Genomic DNA, 20,272 nt, shown 5'->3' with positions numbered 1-20,272 from the left:
GTGTGTGCTCCCTTTCCAAACCATCCATTTCCTTTTGAGAAACATTTTGACATAATGAAATAGTTGTGAAAATGTTACATAAGCTTCAAAAAAGAGGCATCTCAGAAAATAAGTATGATGTTCTATGATCTGAATCAAATATTGTAAATGTTCAAAAGTACTCATTGAACATGCCAAAACTAACTATATCAAACATCATGAGAAAAACTGGCATGAGTCAACCTTTTATCTTTCAAAACTTTGTACCTAATTAAGCTGTAGTTTGCAGTTGCATCTTTCTACTCATAAGAATGGTGATCAATTGGATAAGTCTATCTACACAATTCTTTTTCTTCCGCACTTTTTTATAACAAACAAATTCCACAGGATTCCATTCCCCAACATTAAAAAATGGGATGCTTTTTTTTAAACTCTGAAAAGTGGAAATTAAATTGTGCAAACTCTATATAGTAATACTGCTGGCTATAAAGATGTTCCCATGAAACATCCTGTGTCATTTATTGGCAGATGTGTAAACTAAGCAAGTCAAGAACATGCAGGTCTCCTTTTATAACAAATACCACCAGAAGGTCAGAACTGAGTATTAATTCCCAAAGAATCCAAAATTTAAGTATATTGTGAACTTTATGGCAGGAACAACAGAAACACATTTTAAAAGTGGATAATTTTAATGTCCCCATTTTTTTTTCATTGTACTTTGCATGAAAGTTTTATGTCAACCTTATTATTTCCTTCTGTGGACAGCTGCCATGTCTGCCTATACTATAAGCAGTAAAAAGCCTTTTAGAAAACATATCCTTTAAATACATGAACCAATGTCATTCTACACACACATGAATTTGAGTTACTCTTTATAAACTCAGTATATATATATATATATATATATATATATATATATATATATATATATATATATATATATTCTTATTAACTGGACTATAGCACTGATTGAGTTGATTTCAACTGACCTTGTTTTCTTGTGATCAAAATTATTACCATGTGAAGGCTATGAAATTTTCTAGTTCAAAGTATCATGCTATCATAGTTACACAGACAAATTTTCAGAGCATGAGTTCCTTTACAAATTATCTCACGTATGGGTAGGCTGTTTTTTAAAGGAAATATGTGAAATGGCAACCTATCTTTTCTTACACTAAACCTACTTGTAATTAATCCCACCAGTGGCTGATCTTTTTACTTGCACATTTTTCTGATTATGTAGTTGATTTTTGCAAATTATACACAAATAAATTTATGCTTCAGAGACATGGTTTCCAGATCTGACATAAAAGAAATAGAGAAACTTCTAATCCCAATCATGTGCTTCTTCTACAAAAAGGAAAATATAAGGTTTTCATCTGTAAAACAATATTTAGTAGGCAGTAATAAAGATTTTCAGGGGTAAATGTGCTTGTGGAAAAGCATACAATGTTTAAGTAAAAAATACATGTAAAGGAGAAATGAGGATGTTTTGTCTGAAAATATGTTGAGATTAAATTCTCAGTTCTGACCTCCTGATGTTTCCCAGAGCTTCCTTGAAACTGACAACCAAGATCTTTCTCTCTCTCAAAAAAAAAGAATGAATATATTGGTTGTTGTGTCACTTGCAGAAAGGAAAAACCTCATGTAGTATCAAATTCTGCAAAGTCAGTGCTTTATAAAAAGAAGATAAATTTGCATATATTACAGTTGTTACATTCTAAGCTAAACTAATTATACCGTGTCCCCAATTAGCTGAGCACAAGAGCTAATACAGAGGGACACAGATATAAGCTGCATATTTTTCAAGAAAACACAGGCTATCCCCTTGCACAAACAACCCTTGAAACACCCTTAAGTTTCAGATGTACTCCTTCTTACAACAAGAAAAGCTGCAAAAGCAGGGTTTTAAAATTAAAATGTAACAAAGTAAACACAAATACAAACTAACTACAACCTACTTAACCTAAGCACAGCACCGTCAGAGGTTTTACACACATATACGTACACACACACACACACACACACAAACACACACACAAATTTGGTGTTTCATGTTGGATAACCTTTCATTCTTTAAGGCAGTGGTTTCCACAAGTCAGTTCAGAGAATATTGAGTAGCAGCAAGCCTCATGGTAGTTCATGTCACATTCCATTCCCTGAAATCTTAGTGCTTTTATTCACAACTTCCATTTACTTCCTAGTCAGAAGCATAGCTGGCATGCCTTCAGCAGGACTTCTCAAACCATGAAATAGCATTCAAAAGTGGATGGATCAAATTCTTGGATCAAATTCTGCAGTAGCTGGTCACTCAAAAGTCATTAAATTAGCAGGAACCTATTAACAGAAGAAATAATTTTGTAAAGAAAATTAGAGATATAACTTAGGTTCAAGTTTAGAAATCAAGTCCTAGTTTCCTGTTATGCAATCAAATAGAGACAAGGTTGAGATTTATAAGCTGCTTCCAAATGCACTAAACTTATAGAAATACACTTTTTTAAAAGAATAACTTGAGAATTAGGCAAGTTCAATAACTAACCTTTGGTTCTTGCTTATTTTTAAACTGCTCTTTTAAAAACAAATTATAGTTCTCCTAGTTAAAACCAAAAACAGATGCTTCCAAACTCTTTCCATTAGTATACAAACGAGGGGAGATGAATGAGAGAACCTTTGAATGAAGACCTAATAGTTTTTATTTTGTTTGTCATAAAACTATACTCAAATTGCTCTTCAAAGGTTCCTCAGCCAGGCTATGGAAGAAATCAAGCCACAGAATTCAATCCTGGACTTGATATTCAGGAACATTTTTTAATTTTGATTTGGAAGATCATTAAGCTGGAAGGAATATTTCAGGTGTAAGTTTGGGAGACTAAGGAGTCAAACTGAAAACAATAGATGGAAATGTAACATTTCTTTCAAAAATAAAATGTACATATATGTATAGGAAAGAGAATAATTGGCAAAGTATGATGCAAAAAGGGAATTTTGTGAATTAAGTAGATCACAAGTTGAATGGTAGGAAATGATGTGGTTGCAAAAAAGGAAATGTAATCTTAGGCTGGCTGCATCAATATAGTAAAGTGATTTCCAAATAGTAGTATATTATAGTTCTACTCTATTCCATTTTAATCAGACCATTATACCCAATGTTTAGTTATGGACTCTCTGTTTAAATAAGGAAAGCTTCCAGAGAAAGGCAGCAAAGATCACTACACTGGAAACTACGTTGAGGAGAGACTGAGATAACTTGATAGTTTTACTGTTAAGAGAACATTAGCGGGATATGATAAACAGGTATTTTAGGATATTTCACATAGAATAAAGCCATAGCCTGTTATCCATCATCCCATTATTCAGGTCACAAGACAGCTATTTTAAATTACAGGAAGGTAGATTCTAGTTGAACATTAGGAAAATATTCCTGATAATAACGGCAATTCAAAAGTGGAAACAATTATCCATGGAGGTAATGATTACTCTTTACTGGATGTATTTAGGCAAAAGCTGGCTATTTCTGTTGGGAAATATTTTGTTTGGAGCCCTACAACTATGCTTCTTTTAATTAAGACAGTGAAAGTGGCAATCAGATCAATATGATTTCAGAAACTGCTCCAGCTGCATCATCCTATCCATCCTGCATATAACCATTATTACCAAATACTCTGTGGAAGAGATCTCCAAAAAGAGAGTCCAAAGCTTGTTCCATTTGGACTACTCTATTCCCCACAGAGCCAGTTGTCATAATGGAAATTATTCTTATTTATTTATTAGGTATTTGAATCTTCTTACACTTTAGGTGGCTTACAACAATTAAAAATTAAAACACTGATAATGGAATATAAATAATATATTCACCTCACACAAACATTCACCTCACTAGATACAATGAACGTACAAAATAAATGTAAATGGAGATAACCTATTAAACGTCAAACAGAAAGGCTGATTTTAATCAACTTTTGGAAGCCATCAACAAAAATAGTCAATTGGACTAAAAAGCACCTTTGGGACAACCATGATCTGCACCAGGGGTGTCAAACTGGTAGCCTGGATGTATCATGTGCAAGCCACACCTACTCCAGCTCCGCAAAGGCAAAATGTCACGATACATCACATGATGTCATGTGATGAAATTGAGTTTGACACCTGTGATCTGAATGATTGAGAATCTCCATATACAACAAAATAGTCAGTTTCGTTTCCAGGGGAAGGCTGTCATGTCTAAAAAAAAAACGGATTCATTTTGGGGGGAGGAAGAGGAAAGGTTTATCTATCCTCACTTCACTTAAGAGAGGTCCATTTCAAATTGAAGATGGTCCTGAAGGTACCTATGTGCAAGTTTATGAGTTAAAACATACAATTTGAATTGCACTTGGAAACTTATTGTAGCCAACCTAAGGCTTGCAATGTAGATGTAATTTACTGTAGCACTGAGTGCCAACAACTGCAGTTTCTGGGTCCTCTTTAAAGACAGCCCAAATAGAACATTTGCAAAACTCCAAATGAGTGTTTATAAGAGCATGTTATTTATAAGAGCATGTTATTTTAGCTAGATTCGACTGCTTCAGCACACAACCAAAAGTGGGCAATGGCCCACAGCCTCCATCTATAAATCTAGCAGTAGCCAAGAGGAACTCAAAGTCGAGTGTGTCTCCTTCTAGAGGCAACTCTAGAGCAAAAAGAGAAATGCAATGAACAAACTTTGTCTTGCATGGATTCAACTATAATCTGTTTCCATCCAATTCCAAACATGTTCCAGGAGTTAGATGAAGACATTAGTGGGATTCCTAGATAAGACCACGGTAGTAATATAAATATCAGCATCATCAGCATACAGATGTTACTGTACCACAAACTAATGAATAATCTCTTCCAGGAGTTTCATATAGATGTTGAAGGGGAGAGCCCAATGAACTTTGCGATATTGCATGAGAGCAATCACTGGACTGACCTTTTTTCCTCCCCAATCATTGATTAGAATATCAGTGCAGGAAAGATAAGAATCTGAAACAATGCCTCCAATCCCACCCCACCCCGCCTACAAGTTGTCTAGAATACTATAGGTTGATGGTATCAAAGCCTGCTAAGAGACTAAAGGACCAAGAGGTGAGTGGTCATTCATCTAGTTCCCAACAAAGGTAATACATTGGAATGATTAATGTTATCTTGAGCCCATGCCTGGGTTTAAACTGAAACTGAAAGAGACCCTAGAAGCCACTTCTAAGGCATTTGGCAGCTGAATTCCCACCATTCAACAATCCTCCCTCAACAGGAAGGATGGAGACAGGATGGTAGCTGTCAAACAGCTGAATCCAAACAGGGATTCTTAAGGAAGCAGTGGGCAACCGTTTCCTAATCCAAAAGAACCCTCCACCCAACCCCACTGAGTTGGGACAGACCAATACAAAAATACACAAGTTTTTTGTACCTTGTGAGGAACCACTTATATTCAGATCTTAATGGCAACTAAAGCATCACTTCATAATTCTTGCTCTCTCACCTGTTGTCTGTTGCTTTGGCAGGCAGCACTTAGATGCTTGAACCACAGCATTGCATTCATTCTATTACCAGCTTGAAACTTGTATGAATTCCCTGAATGACAAAATGAGGAATTTTCCATTAAAAACTAAAACCATCTTGTACTTAAACATTTTTTAAAAACTAGTGGGTGGAATTAAATCATATGCTTCCCCTGACTGAATTTATTGGTTATTTCCACTTGAATACTGTCAAAATCCCCTTGGCAGAATCCCCTAACTTTCTGGAGCAAATCTTGTAGCCATTTCTTTGACCTATCATACAAATATATAGATTTAGCAATGAACACTACCAGTATTTTTAATATATGATAAAATATGTACTCATACAGCCAATCAAGAATTTTCTCTGAGAGAAAAGCATAGAATTTTAAACAAAGGTCCAATGTTTCTTTCATGGAATGAGCCTAGAAGACTTATTTTATTTGTACAATTTTATTTGCAATATAAAGTCATCTCCATCACAAATTATTCACTTATACGGTAACTTCTCACTTATCTGCTAAGAAGGCAAAATCCACCTTAGACTCATCTTCTTGGCATATAAAGTTTCCGAGCTGCTATAATAATATTCCAGGCCAGAAGCTCCAGCATTTTTCCATTTTGACCATTTAGGTCAGATGACTTATTAAACTAAAAACTAACCTCACATTGCTTGCATTCTGAATTCCTTTCACCACTCTTTTCTATGGGGGACTTAAGATAAATTTTTGTTTTCAAAGAAGGTAATTTGATTAAAACATTGAAATGACTTTCCAGCAAGAGATGAATAAATATCTATTAATGGTTAATGTAATTCTTTTTAGTCCTGTCTTATTCATTAATTAGAGCCCCATTCACAGCTCACTACTACAATTAAACCCTGAAGGGTTTTGTATTACACTAATATAACTACAGGAATCCTTGATTTCCGATAAAAAATGGGACTGAAATTTCCATTGTAATTCATGACAGTTGTAATGGAATGCTTTTATGACAATTTTATGATAGACATTAAGCAAATGAATCACATGGGCATATTTTGCTGAAAAATGGCAACAAAGGACACAAATAATGATCATGTATTTGCACGATGTTGCAACTGGTCGTACACGTGAGCAGAATGTTAGCTGGATGCCAAGTGTCTGAATTGCAATCATGTGACAGTGGGGATATTGCGACAGTTATAAGTGCAAATACATGTTATAAGTCATTTTTTTCATAAGCTGTGATAACTTTGAACTATCTTAAAATGAAAATTGAAGACTATAATTGATTTAACAATTAATCGCAGGGAGGCGGTATATTTTGAATGTAACATGACTGTTAAATTTAATTTTCTTTTAACAGTTAATAACAACCACTGATGTCCAATAACAGGGAAGAGGTATACTTTAAATGCCAAATGATTGTTCAAGCTACAAATGAAAAGTCCAGACAATATTCACTGTTCCTCTTCAAAATGGAATTTAGTATTATTAGTAAAATGGGTTAATATTGAATTTCAATTTGGAGAAGAGCATTGAATACTTTCTGGACTGATTTGCTGAACAGACTTTGACCATTTGGGGGGCAAAATCTGCTAATGTCCAATTTGGACAAAGGTGAATATTGCAGTTTTTGTTATTTCTAAAGACGATTAAATCTAGAATTTACTACTAGTAACTAATGTTACTGACCTTTTTCAGAATCTGTGAGTAGGAAAAGATCCGGATGATCGGGATCATCAGCCATCATAACCATCCAACCCACTACTGACACATTCTTACTTGGTGTAGATTTGAACTAAGAGTAGGAATGAGGGGAACATCAATGAAAGGGAAATAAGAATAAAAAGGGTACAGCAATATTTGCATTAAAAATAATGGCTGCAACAAAAAGAACAGAATTGACCTTCTGGCTTTTGTAATGCAACAGAGATAAAAGTAAAATCCCAGAGTTAATGTGGGACTGGACCTTGATCCACAAACAGGGGTGTCACATAAGCAAGTTTTATGTCAATTATAGAAAACCTTTTTCTCTTTGAATTTCCTTGTGTGGACTGAAAGTTGCTATTTTTCCATGCACAGAAAAACTAAACTGAATTTATAAAACTCCTTCTAGATTCTAGATATGGACCTTTCTGCAACAATTACAGCAGGAGTTTGGAATTAGTTTGAAAAAATTGCTACAACTTGCTTACAGCAGAGCTCAAGGTTAAAACAGAAGAAGCAAATAAACATTATTTTGAAAATATGAAGTTTATAGAATGATGGTAGGTCAGTGCTGCAGAAAAGGCAACATTCACATGGAAAGGCTGAAAAAAAAAACCTTCTGCCAAAAACTATCCCTTTCAGCTAAAAGCAAGAATACAGTACACACATGTTTTCTCTCTGTAGCCTTCAAAGACTTTGCAGCATAGTAGAAAAGCTGTGTTCCAGATAGAGCCACCCAGTATTTGGTCCAAGAAGCTACCTATATGATTAGAAAATCACAAGGTTGATCAATTCAAAATGTATCTTCCATTGCATCTTAATTTTGTATATATTTCACTCCTATTCATTTTACACATTAACTAAGCAGAATGAGACTTTTAGGATATTGTTAGTTGTAATCCACATTATATACTATAATATAACATGTTATGCTGTGATGATGTGGAAGGTCCCCAAACAAATGTAAATCTAACATCCAAGACCCCAAAATTAAAAGATGTTTCCTGGACATGAACTACTGTCAGTCTCAGGTATTTTTCAACACCATCCACAGGAAGTACATTGGAGGGGTAGCTGCACAGATTATTTGAGTAAGTCACGAGATATTTTGCCACAATTTGTATTTTATATGCTGTATATCCTGTTTTCCTATCAACTGACTTCTAAATACTTTACAACCTACTGAGATGTACGTAATTCAAAGAGTTGAGCAATCATTGGTGATCTAATTAAAATGAATAATTTAAAATATTTTTGAAACAGGAAAAGCCAATTTTGAAATTTTTTAAAATGATTTATTTAATAACTTACTGTTGGTTTCTTCCCTTCTTTCAACAAAGTTTTTCTTCTAAGAACCCCTTGAATAGTAACAGCTCCTGGATATAAATGAACAGCTAAATCTTCAGACTCTGCAGAACTAAAAAAAAAAAGCAAGTGTAAAGTAAGGGAAGGTACTGTATTTCAACAGAAATTCTTGAAGCATCACTAATATTAGCTGTGGTTTCTGAAACAAAATACTAACACATTACTTATTTTACTTTAATTATGGAAAGATATCAACCTTTGGAAAGATTATGTATTTTACTTGCACAGCACTAATTAACATGCTAAGAAAAACTTTCACTTTAACAATTAATTTATGAATAACTATAACTTTCACTATTATATATTATGACAAAGAGCTACAAATAATTTTAATTAGCAAAGAAACTAGTATTGGCTCCACTTTAAAAATTCATTTCCTTTAATTTTTAAATGATTCTTTCCAGACTTTTCCAGATCTGCTAAAAATATTGGTTTTATAGTAGTCACTTGAGTTAATGAAAACAAAGTTTAAAAAGAAAACAAAGAAAAACAGCAAGAGCTTAATACATGCACAATACCATACCAAGATATTTGAAAGCAATAACAGAAGCAGCAGGAAAGCAGAAATGCTGGCCCAGAGCTGTTAAATAAAGCTGTTGTAAGATAGGTTGTGTTCTAACAAGTGAGTAGCTGACCAACTTTTAATGACAGGAAATATTTGACTGCACAAGTGTTTGTGTAACTGCATACTAAGCAACTTATGTGGCATAGCCATCACTCTCTAGAGACAGACTAAGAAAGTAAAAGATTTCTGAAACATCTTGGAGAATTTCTTCCATACATCTTTTAACTATTTAGCCTATAAACTAAGAAAGATGACAAACTGAGCTTTCTAGGCTTTCAAAAGTTAACAAATGCTTGTCCACATTACACCAGATTGTAAGAGTTATTTGAAGCTAAATTGTGGATAGGTGCTGAAGAATGTAAAAAGGCCTTGATGTGAATGTAAATGCTTTTCATAAAATGCTATTCAAAGAAACTTTAAGGCAAGGAATTTCTATTCTTGCACAGCATTGCTAAGAAACCAAAATGAAGGAAACCCCTTTTTATTTTATGATATTATAAAACAGCCTTTTTTTTTTGTTGCTGAAAGGCACTTTGGCACAGAGACTCATCTTCAGTGACATAGTTCTTGTCTTCTAATAAAAACTGCCAAAGATATTTTGGAGAGGTGTGAGAATAAGCAAGGATGGGGAATGAGAACTGATATTGGGGCACCTGGCCATACCGGTTACCCCACTTCTTTCTGCCTCTCTGGAAATAATGGGCATCTGATTTACAATTTATATGGCTCAGGATAAAAAGAAAAAGCAACTTCTTAACTCTCACTCAATCTTCAAAGTTCCAATATTACTCTTGCCATCCAATTACTTTCAGTACCATCCAGTATCATAAATGATGCTTTAGAGCAGTGTTTCTCAAACTTGGCGACTTTAAGTCCTGTGGACTTCAACTCCCAGAATCCCCCAGCCAGCATAGCTGGCTGGGGAATTCTGGGAGTTGAAGTCCACAGGACTTAAAGTCGCCAAGTTTGAGAAACACTGCTTTAGAGGGTTTTTTTTTAAAGTAGAGAGTCAAGTAAAACATTTTGGGATTTTTTAAAAATAACATTACAAAATTAGATATGCAGATTAGAATGAGCAGTCATAGACTGTGAAGATATGATTAAATTTTAAGATAGAAATCCTGTTTTGATAGAGAATGTTCATTGATGTGATACGTCAAGAGAGCATCAAGATAGTTAGAAAGAACAGGAGTGTCAGATTAGATCCACTTCACAAATCAGCCACCAACACCAGAGGAAAGTGTCTGGCCCTTGAACACAAGGGATTGGTACCTGCTGCCCTTCATGTGGCTCCAATAGCCATTTCGTGCTATTCTTGTCACCGGACCAAGAGAATGGTATAATCTGTTCCTGTTGGATTCCATTATAAATGGTATGGGTTACATTTTTCAAATTCATAGTCATCATTTGTTAGAACACTATAATAAGCTTTCCTTTCTGCTACATTGCTACGTCTTGTTCATGCATTTCATGTTTTCAAAAGATCTCTTATTTGAACACCACATGTCCTTGGTGTGAACATATGTAACAATAGAATATTCTTCCTGGCATCCTAATGAATGATTAGACAATCAACACCAGCAGTTAAAACAAGACATTTCTAAAATCCAAATGATCAGGAGCAATGCAATCACCTTAGAATATGAGAACATTCCCTCTTATAGTGGTTTAGCAGTGTATCTTGGCTTTTTCTTCTGAATAAATGTAGGGATTATATGGTGCATACAGGGATGTGTGAATCGCTGATGTGGCATGAGTGCAGAAGGGCTGGATGTGAGAATGGGTGGGTAGGGGACTTATTCCAGTGACTTACAACATTCTCTGCTGACTTCCCCATTAACTTTCTGGGGAAGTCAGCAGGAAAGGCTGTAAATGGTAATTATATATGACAGTGGGATGCTTGGCTATTGTAAGTGCAAATGAGTTGCCATGCACCCAGATTGTGATGATGTGACCACAGGAGTTCTGGGACACCCAGAACTACGAGGATCGATTGTAACTCCATTCATTCAGAACCATCATAACTTGGATTTGTCACTGACCAAATGATTGTAAGTCAACAACTACCTCTATTTATGTGCTTTTCTGGTGAGACTAGTCTATCAGGGCAACCTGGTCTACCCAAATATGGGACGGAGCATATTCTTCCTGGCATCCTAATGAATGATTAGACAGCTTTCGCCTTTCAGTCCCAATCCAGGAACTTTCGCAGGCAGTCTATTTTGTGTTAAATTTAAATTTACCTTTATTTGTTTGTCGGTAAATTGATACCTCTATTTATATTGATGGAACCATTGTTCCATGCATATTACTGAGCAAAATGCATTAAGTTAGTGGCCTGAAAACAGATAATCTAAGACAGGGAAGAAAAAGAACATGCAGTTCATCCTGCAGAAAAAAAAACCTTTAGTTTTATAAAACCAACTATGATTTTACTAGTTTGTTATGTCTACTAGTACTTCGTTTGTACTGAACTGGGAACTGCATAAACACCTCAGATCATTAGTGGTGCTTTATAAAATGATCAATGCATTTCACCTGAAAGCTGCTGCAATGATATACTGTACAAAATAAAAGTAATTTTACAAAAACAGTAGTAAATTTATAACATGTTTTTATATGTCAAATATATACGTTCACGAAGTCAGAAAAATCAATGGTCTACTGATCTAAATAGGTCAGCCTTGCTGTTCTAGGAGTAGCTCAGGACAACTGTTACTTGGGTTTTATTCCAAGCCTATACTGTAAGGAGCTTTAGCTTTGGGAAGCTTATTTCAACATTCTCCGAACTAACTGTAAGTCAATGATGAACTACTTATATAAGGTGTTCCCTCTGAGCAAATTTGTTTGAGCAAATAGGATTCTGGGACCACTGCTAAAATATTAGTGATAATCACTCTCCAGAAAACTTGCATGACTGAACTATTTTAGCAATTACTTTTTCTTACATTTATAATCCATGTGTAGGAAAAGCAGAGCCTTGATTAAAAAGCACTATACCAGGAATATTTAGCACGCTTTCCTATGTAGAAATGTAAAACTGTCATATGTTAAATACATATTTGAACAAATATAAAATATATTGACTTCTCTTACCTTTCAAATGCTGGCCAAGAAGTTTCTTCACTAAGCTCTGAACCATCACTGCTACCTAAAATTGGAATAAGTGAATCAATTTAAAAACACTGTAATTCTATGATTTGCCAGGCCTATTGAAAAATGTTTCAAAAAACTTGTATAAATTACCCATAATAAAACTGACTCAATTGTAATGACATTGGTTTAAAAAGAAAACACCTTATTTTGGGGAGTTTTGTTTATGAGATTATTTTAACTATATATACTAGTTTTTATGTTCAATTTCTCTTTCCCCACTTAACTGTTAGAACTTGCTTAAATTTGAATAGTTTAATTGCAGAATATAATTTAATTGCATTATATTAAATGAGTACATATATAGCACTTGTTCTTTGTTTAATACATTTGCGCCTCTTCTTTCATTATGTTTCTGTGTCTGTATGTATAAAAGAAATGAAGTAGAACAATAACAATTTAGCACCATCTTCTGGAATTAGCCAACCAAACACAGGAAAATCCTCTAAAAAAACTGTGCCACCACCTCCCTTTTCTGAGCAGATGGCCCAGAAGGATAGCATGAAATTCCTCACAGTGGAATGAGTGAGATGATATTGGTGAACATCCTGTTCTGAAAGGGAGCAGGTTGTCTTAAAAAATGCTGCTGGGTTGCATTCAGCATGTAGATAAGGGAGACAAAAGACTTCAACTTGGCCACCTGAATCACCATTGTGTGAATTAACTTAGGTTTGTAGTAGGATTCAGCCACTCAATATTGTTCTTTCTCCAGCTGTGTCTTTTCTACTGGTTCATCACCCTAAGTTCTTCAGTGTTTTAAAAAGCAGCACCAAATCTGCATTTAAGGGCAGACAGCTATGATGCAATTTATCTATGTCATTGAATGTCCTATTAAACAAATGTGTAACCAGTGACTTGGATGAACTGCTTACCAGCTCCCTGTGAAATTTCCTAGGAGCTGCTGAATACCCATAGGTAGATGCCGGGGTAAACCAAGTTAACGAGTCCTTTCTAGCGCAGGAAGAAAATGCTATACATAACTCTGTAGCAATCAAAAAGTAATCTGTCCTTGACAAAAGATGAGTTCAACATCTTCACACTTTCATATCACATTGAATTTGTGTTGAAACAAAAACTAGATCTAATGTGTGTCCTTTCATATCCTTGAAAATGTTGCTTTGTTCACGTTTGTAATAAAGATTGCTACAAGTATCTGAAAGACCCTAGCCAAATGAAAATTAGCAGCCTAGCTAAGCCATGCTGTCAATTTGTAAGTAAGTCAATGGATTGATATTTATGCCAAGTTATGATCAGTGAATCTGTCAGTTGATGGCCATATTTTAGTTAACTTTCACTGCAAAGGATGCTGGGAATTCCTTTCTCACTTGCTTTTTATTTTATTTTTATTCCCTCTCCATGCTCTTATGTGGGTGTGGAAAATATAGACCTAACCCAGAGGCTGTTTTTGCATGAGACTTTTATAAAACTTTATACTAGACATTGAAAAGGTAGTAAATCTTGAGTAATTTTACAACATGGGAGATTTTAATTCCAAAATCAGCAGGTCACTCAGTTTGTAATGTGCACATCTGTGGATAAGGCCTATGCAAATAATAATTAAATAATATAGAGGAGAGGTTGCATATAAATATAATGAAAAAAATACAAGTTTGAATTTCAAGACACTTTTTTTACTGACTGAAATAAAATCTCACCTATTGAAATTCCGCTGGAAAGGGTGGAGCTCTCTGCCTGTCCCCGTAATGGAGCATGTGGTTCCATGACACTATCATCTAAAAGATGCCTTGGTCCTGCATTTGGGAATGTTGCACTTTTAAATTCTGCTGTGTTCATTTTATGAATGAAACTAGAAAAATAGTGAAATACATAATAAGATTGATCACATGTTTAAAGCATTAAATATAACATAGTACCAAGAGTATATTTAATAATAGATCAGACTTCAATAATCAAATCCAAAAGAAAAGACAAAATAAATAAAGGCAAAAAGAGTTTAAAATGTTAAATGTTAACAAGAATATGTAATTTTATAATAGATATGAAAAATAGGCATAGATGAGATACATTTAATATTTTTGTACTAAAATTCTGCAATGCCTACTGATTTTGTCTTTCTGTGTATATGTAAATTATACTTTTATAAAGAATGGGCAAATATTTATGAACATGGACAATTAAAGAATGGATTCCAATATTACACTTAGAAGTGGACATGGAAGAATGAAAATGTTATTAGGAAATTATGTATGCTACCAATGTTTAAGTATTGATTTTTCTTTACCACAAGCAGTCTAAATAGAGATTGCCAACCACATTCACAATCATAAAATGATTTGCAAGCAAGAAGCTTTGTACTTTTCAATTTAATTCCTAAATTTTTGGAACTAATGATTAAATATGAGGATTAACTGCATTTCTCCCCCCCCCCTTTTTTTTTTTTCTTTCTCTTTTGCACAAGGCAAGAGGATGATCAGTAGTAAGGTGAAGGGACTTAGTGACTGGTGCACCATTGGAAGACCTGAAGGACCAAATTAGAGAGAGATCGTTTTGGAGAAAATCTATCCCTGTGTTTGCTAACAGACATTGACTTGATGGGCCATAATCAATCAATGTATGAACAACCGGGTTCAGTATATAAATCAATCGGAAACCATGGCTTGTCAGTTCAATGATTATAACTATGTTTTAACAAAACATTATGAACAGAAATGAGCATTTTGTTGCCTTATACCTAATTTGTTTTGTTTCCTAAAAACAGAAAGGAGCCGTTTAGATCATTGAGTTAACATGCTAATCCAAATTTCCTATTCAAAGTTCTAACAATATACAGAAGTATAAAGCAAAGGAAATTAAAACAAAATAGAAAAATATTCTAACCAAATAAGTAATATTACTTTATGATGGTAGCAATTATGTATAGCTCAAGTTGGCATATTGCATTGTTAGACTTTTCTCTGCTCTTGTCGGTTTCTCTGTTGGGGTTCCAACAATGCCATGATTGCATTGCCTCTCTGCAAATTTGAGTTTGGCTTGTTTAATAAATTATTTAATAATTTTGAATTATCATGATGTACAAATTCAGCCACTACTTTATCTATAAGATATATATCTTTACTTATATTTATCTTGTATTTACCTATTAAAAAAGGTACACATATAGTAAGCTAGATACAACCTAATACATGCAATGCATGAAAAGTCAATTGTTTAAAGAAGATACTTAGTTCATATACATGGATTTTCAAATAACAATAATTCAGAGTATCATGGATTTAAATAACAGAAGAAACTGAATCTCAAATGAAATGCTAACTTGTATCCCAAACTGTGACATTTTCTATGCCCATGAGGCATCAGGTTTCTAGGCGATGGAGGAGTTGGTGGTAGCAATGCTCCTTCAGCAGTAGCATTCTTTCGCACTGTTTGGGGAGAAACACCCACTTCAGGGCCTGGAAAAAATAAATAAAAAGAGTAGAGCAAAGAACAAATTCATTATTATAATTCTTCAAAATAATTTTGGAAGTGCATATACAGATTTTACCTATTTCCCTCTCTTTTTAGTTTATTTAAAAGTTTGCTTAAATTAGGTTTTCTATTTAACAGATTTTAACAGGTTATTAGAAGTTCAGAAAATAGAAATACTGGGGAGTAGAATCAGAATATTTTATTGTTGAATACTTACCAACTAAATCTTCACGAGATGCAGTGGCACGTGGAGTACTGGTCCCAGGTTCTATTTTTAATGAAAGTCTGTGTTAAGGGGAAAAAAAGATTTTGCTAATAGCAAATCCAGACTTCTACAACTTACTTTCATTTTCTAGGAGTTTCTACTAGGAATCCATCAATAAATCAATACAATAATACAATACAATAGTAGAGTTGGAAGGGACCTTGGAGGTCTTCTAGTCCAACCCCTTGCCTAGGCAGGAAACCCTATACCGTTCCAGACAAATGGCTATCCAAATCATTTGAACCAGATTGGTTGTGGCTAACGTGTTGACTAAAAACAAGGATGACCTTGGGCAGTCACTCTATCTCAGCCCCATACATATCATAGGGTTGTTGTTGTGGGGAAAGTAGAGGGCAGGAGTGTTAGGCATGTTATCCACCTTGAGTTACACACATACACGCAAGAAAAGGTGAGATAAAAATATAATAATTAGCTTCTCAGGCTGGCATCAAACCATGAGTTAGGTGGAGTATAAATTTAAAAAAAAAGTAACCATTATAATTTGATAAGATTTAAATTTTAAAAACTCATTTTTAAAAAATAGGTAAGATACAAAATACCTATTTTTCATTTTAAAAATACATGTGAAGTGCCATTTAAAAACACTGTGATTTCCTGGAAACTTTCTCTCACTCTGAATAATAATTTAAAGAAAATAACAAAACAATTGCACATATAACTGCCGCATGACAATTAGTCTTAGTTTTTTTTAAAAAAAATCCAGTATGGATTTATATGATGAATACCAAATACCGTAGTTAATAACAGAATAATTGTGAGGGAAGATGATTAAGAATAGGGGTATATAACAAACAATTCATAATAGTTTAAGACTGCCTTAGATCCTGAACAACTATTGATTCTTATTTATCTGTTATATTTAAATCCCACTTTCCTGTAGGAACTCAAAGGACTTACATGGGAATCTCCTCAAAAACCCTGTATTGCAGGTTGGGTGGAGAGAATTACTGCTCACACAGTGAATTTCAATGGATGAGTTTCCTCATTCCTAGTTCAATGACTAAACTACTACAGGGGTTTCTGTTTGTTATTTTTTTTCATTCATTCATTTTTAATTTTAATTTTCAATTCATTTAATATCTACAGCCAAGGGTTATGTTCTAGGAAAGAAAGAGAAAGGAAAAGAAAGGAAAAAAAGAAAGAGAAAGAAAGTATTCATGAAAAGTGAAAGCCTATAAATAGAAATGCACTATACTGTGAAACATTTATAAAAAAAGACTACAAGTACTTTTTTGTTTTTTATGAAACATTGCTCTAAAACCAAAAATTTAATAATGAATACATTCCAATTGACCAGTTTTTATGCTTACTTATAATTATCATCTTCCACAAACTTCTGAAGTTCCTCTATATACTGAACAGAATTCAGGTACTTTTGAACATGAGGCAACACAGGAATATCTAAATAGTAATTAATATACATGGAGAGCAGTTATTTTATTGACAACCACTAAGATCTATGTATTTTTATATGGCATGATTTCATATCAATGTTAACTATTATTATATATTATATACCATCTTTTTCGGATTATAAGACACACTTCGCACACACCCCTCAGAGGGTGAAAATTTGGGTGCTTCTTATACATCGAATGAAGCCCCGCCCACCCACTGGCACACAACCTTTGGCTTCTGCCTCCCAGCAATTTGCCTTCTTGTTTTTCTCCCCAAAAGCTAGGTGCGTCTTATACTTTGGAGCGTCTTATACTACGAAAAATACGGTATGTTACCTTCCTCCCCCCAATCAGGCATTTAGATGATAAATTAATAAAAAGGAAGGTTCTTATTGAGAGACTACTTTATTTGAAATAGGCGTAGTCAAAATTAAGGGAGTGGCTTCCAAGATCTTTTTGAATAATAGAAAACTTACTGTATCAAAGACTGTTAATTATTTTTTAAAAGTGAATGCTATGTTGAGAAAAGTTCTTTCTTTGAAAGAATTTAGTAAACAAGTATTACCATTTACATTTGTTGAAAGAGATATGTTTTAAGATATAGTCTTCATATCTTGAATGTTTTTAAAATATCTCACCACCACCTCAATTCATATTCAAGCAATTTCATTCACTGCTTGCACATAATGCTATAATATAAATACATGGTGTGACTTACCATATTCACAAGATTGCTGTAAGTCTGAAATTATTCTAAGAATATTATTCATTAAATTTGATCTCTGCTCATTTTCCAGAATACTTCCTGTTGATGGATATGCCGAGTCAATATATGTCAAGTCTGAGAGATAAATACCTGAAGATGAATTAAATATTTTTTATCATATAGATCATTGAAATAGTTGCAGGTATATATTTCTTACTGACTGCCTCATTTAGCGACTGTTACACTTGTGAAGGAAACCCCCAGCTTTGTGATCAATCGTCTCATTTATGATTATTGCAGTATTTTGCAATCATGTGATTACCATCTGGGAGTTTAGCAAATGGCATAGAGTTATGACTGTTGCAGTGTCCCAAGCAGTGACGTGCGGTGAGGTTTATGGCTGGTGAGGCTGGTGACGTCATCAGGAAGGTGGGGAATGGGACCACGTGTGCAGGAGGCTGAGGCTGAGGCTAGAGGAGCCTCCTGTGCCTCCCTCCTGCACACGTGGTCCCATTCCCCGCCTTCCTGAGTCAACATGAAGGGGACCGCAAGCTGCGGTCCGCTTCATGTTGACTCAGGAAAGCGGGGAATGGGACCACGTGTGCAGGAGGGAGGCTGAGGCTAGAGGAGCCTCCTGCACCTCCCTCCTGCACATGTGGTCCCATTCCCCAAGGCTCTTCAGCACTTTTTCCCTTTCCTTTTTTTTTTTTCTTTTCATGATGAGAGCGGTGAGGCTCTGCCTCCCCTGCCTCCCCTGACTGCATGTCCCTGGTCCCAAGGTCATGCCATTTGTGTGTTTTGCAACTGGCTTGTGTCAAAGCAGAGATAATTGAGAATATGGAATGTTTTACTTAACAGCTGTGATGATTTGCTTAACAACTGAAGCAGAATTGAGGCTGTTAAGTCCTTGCAGTCACATGATTTTTTATTTAGCAATCATGGCACTTAGTAATGGTGTTGCTGATCCCAACTGGGGTTCTAAGAGAGAACTACCTGTAGTTCAAATCAAATAACATGACAGCCTTCAGGTCCTGCTTCAGATAATATTTGGACTTTGAAGACATGTCATGCAGTGGTGGTATTCAGCAGGTTCTGATTAGTTCTAGAGAACCGGTAGCGGAAATTTTGAGTAGTTTGGAGAACTAATAAATACCACCTCTGACTGGCCCCACCTCCATCTATTCTCTGCCTCCTGAGTCCCAGTTGATCTGGAGGAAATGGGGATTTTGCAGTAACCTTCCCCTGGAGTGGGGAGGGAATGGAGATTTTACAATATATTTCCCCTGCCATGCCCACCAATCCATGCCATGGCCATCAAGCCTTGCCCACAGAAACAGCAGTACATTTTTTGAATCCCACCACTAATGTCATGAATCTGAAACATTCAACTCTGGCTGTCCATATAAAAGTTTTATATTTCAATCTGTATCTAAACTATATTTGCAATTCAAGAAGGTATTTCATTAATGCACCAATTCCACTTTAAAATTCAACTGCTATATGTCTAAATAATTATCATTTGTTCTTTGTATTCAATTATATAAACTTTATATTTGTAATAATAGTATGCAAGATTGAAATAGTAATTGGTTCTCTTAAAATATTCTTAGCAAAGGTTTAACTAGCTGTGTTCCCACATTGTTGATAAGATATGCTACCAGATCAATCCCAGGTGTTGTCTGAGACAAAAAGCTAACTGGCAGAACATTAAATTGTTTGAAGTTGTGAGTAAGAAATAATTAGTTATTATTTATTCTCTCTGTCCCTTAAGAAAAGTATAAAAATAAGACAAAAGCCCCAGTCACCAAGCATCAAGTTGATCTAAAGTCCTAAGAATAAAAAGTGGCATGAAATGGGCAACTTTAGTGGGTCTGTTTACTGTCATTCCTGGAGATTCTGGTCAGTCTAAGATAAATGCGTTGGTGCTGTTCTTTCTCTGTAACTCTCTTAGTATTTATTCAATAAACCTTTTTTTTAATTTCAGCCTGGTTTGAGCTAACTAAATCTTAAATAATCTATTGGCTTCTAGATGGCCACTGAATGACAACAGAATATATAATCAGGAAACTACTGGCTAGTATTTGTGTTTGGCTGATTGTTGATAACTGGTGTTATTGAACTGGGATGGGAATAATAAAATAAAATGGCCAATTTCTCATTCTACTATTAAAAGCATCTGGGTTTC

General features: G+C 34.7%; 1 protein-coding gene across 4 annotated transcripts in view; it reads right to left on the bottom strand.

The window, feature by feature from the left end:
* Positions 1–916: 916 nt before the first annotated feature.
* The window catches only part of RALGPS2 (Ral GEF with PH domain and SH3 binding motif 2), an 86,889-nt gene continuing 67,533 nt past the window's right edge, over positions 917–20,272 (bottom strand). For all 4 annotated transcript variants that reach the window (XM_081947687.1, XM_081947686.1, XM_081947685.1 and 1 more), the window contains 12 exons: positions 18,100–18,237; positions 17,295–17,385; positions 15,916–15,983; positions 15,547–15,682; positions 13,928–14,079; positions 12,216–12,270; positions 10,392–10,469; positions 8,501–8,606; positions 7,857–7,949; positions 7,175–7,280; positions 5,480–5,571; positions 917–2,316 (listed from right to left, as the gene is read on the bottom strand). In XM_081947687.1, the coding sequence (XP_081803813.1) occupies positions 2,287–2,316; positions 5,480–5,571; positions 7,175–7,280; positions 7,857–7,949; positions 8,501–8,606; positions 10,392–10,469; positions 12,216–12,270; positions 13,928–14,079; positions 15,547–15,682; positions 15,916–15,983; positions 17,295–17,385; positions 18,100–18,237 (1,145 nt within the window). In that variant the 3' untranslated portion in view covers positions 917–2,286. The remainder of the gene's footprint in view (positions 2,317–5,479; positions 5,572–7,174; positions 7,281–7,856; positions 7,950–8,500; positions 8,607–10,391; positions 10,470–12,215; positions 12,271–13,927; positions 14,080–15,546; positions 15,683–15,915; positions 15,984–17,294; positions 17,386–18,099; positions 18,238–20,272) is intronic.

Source organism: Natrix helvetica (genome assembly GCF_964273705.1).
Source record: "Natrix helvetica genome assembly, chromosome: 3".
Taxonomy (NCBI): domain Eukaryota; kingdom Metazoa; phylum Chordata; class Lepidosauria; order Squamata; family Natricidae; genus Natrix; species Natrix helvetica.
The sequence above is the reverse complement of the archived record's forward strand: the minus strand, read 5'-3'. Positions and strand labels throughout refer to the sequence as shown.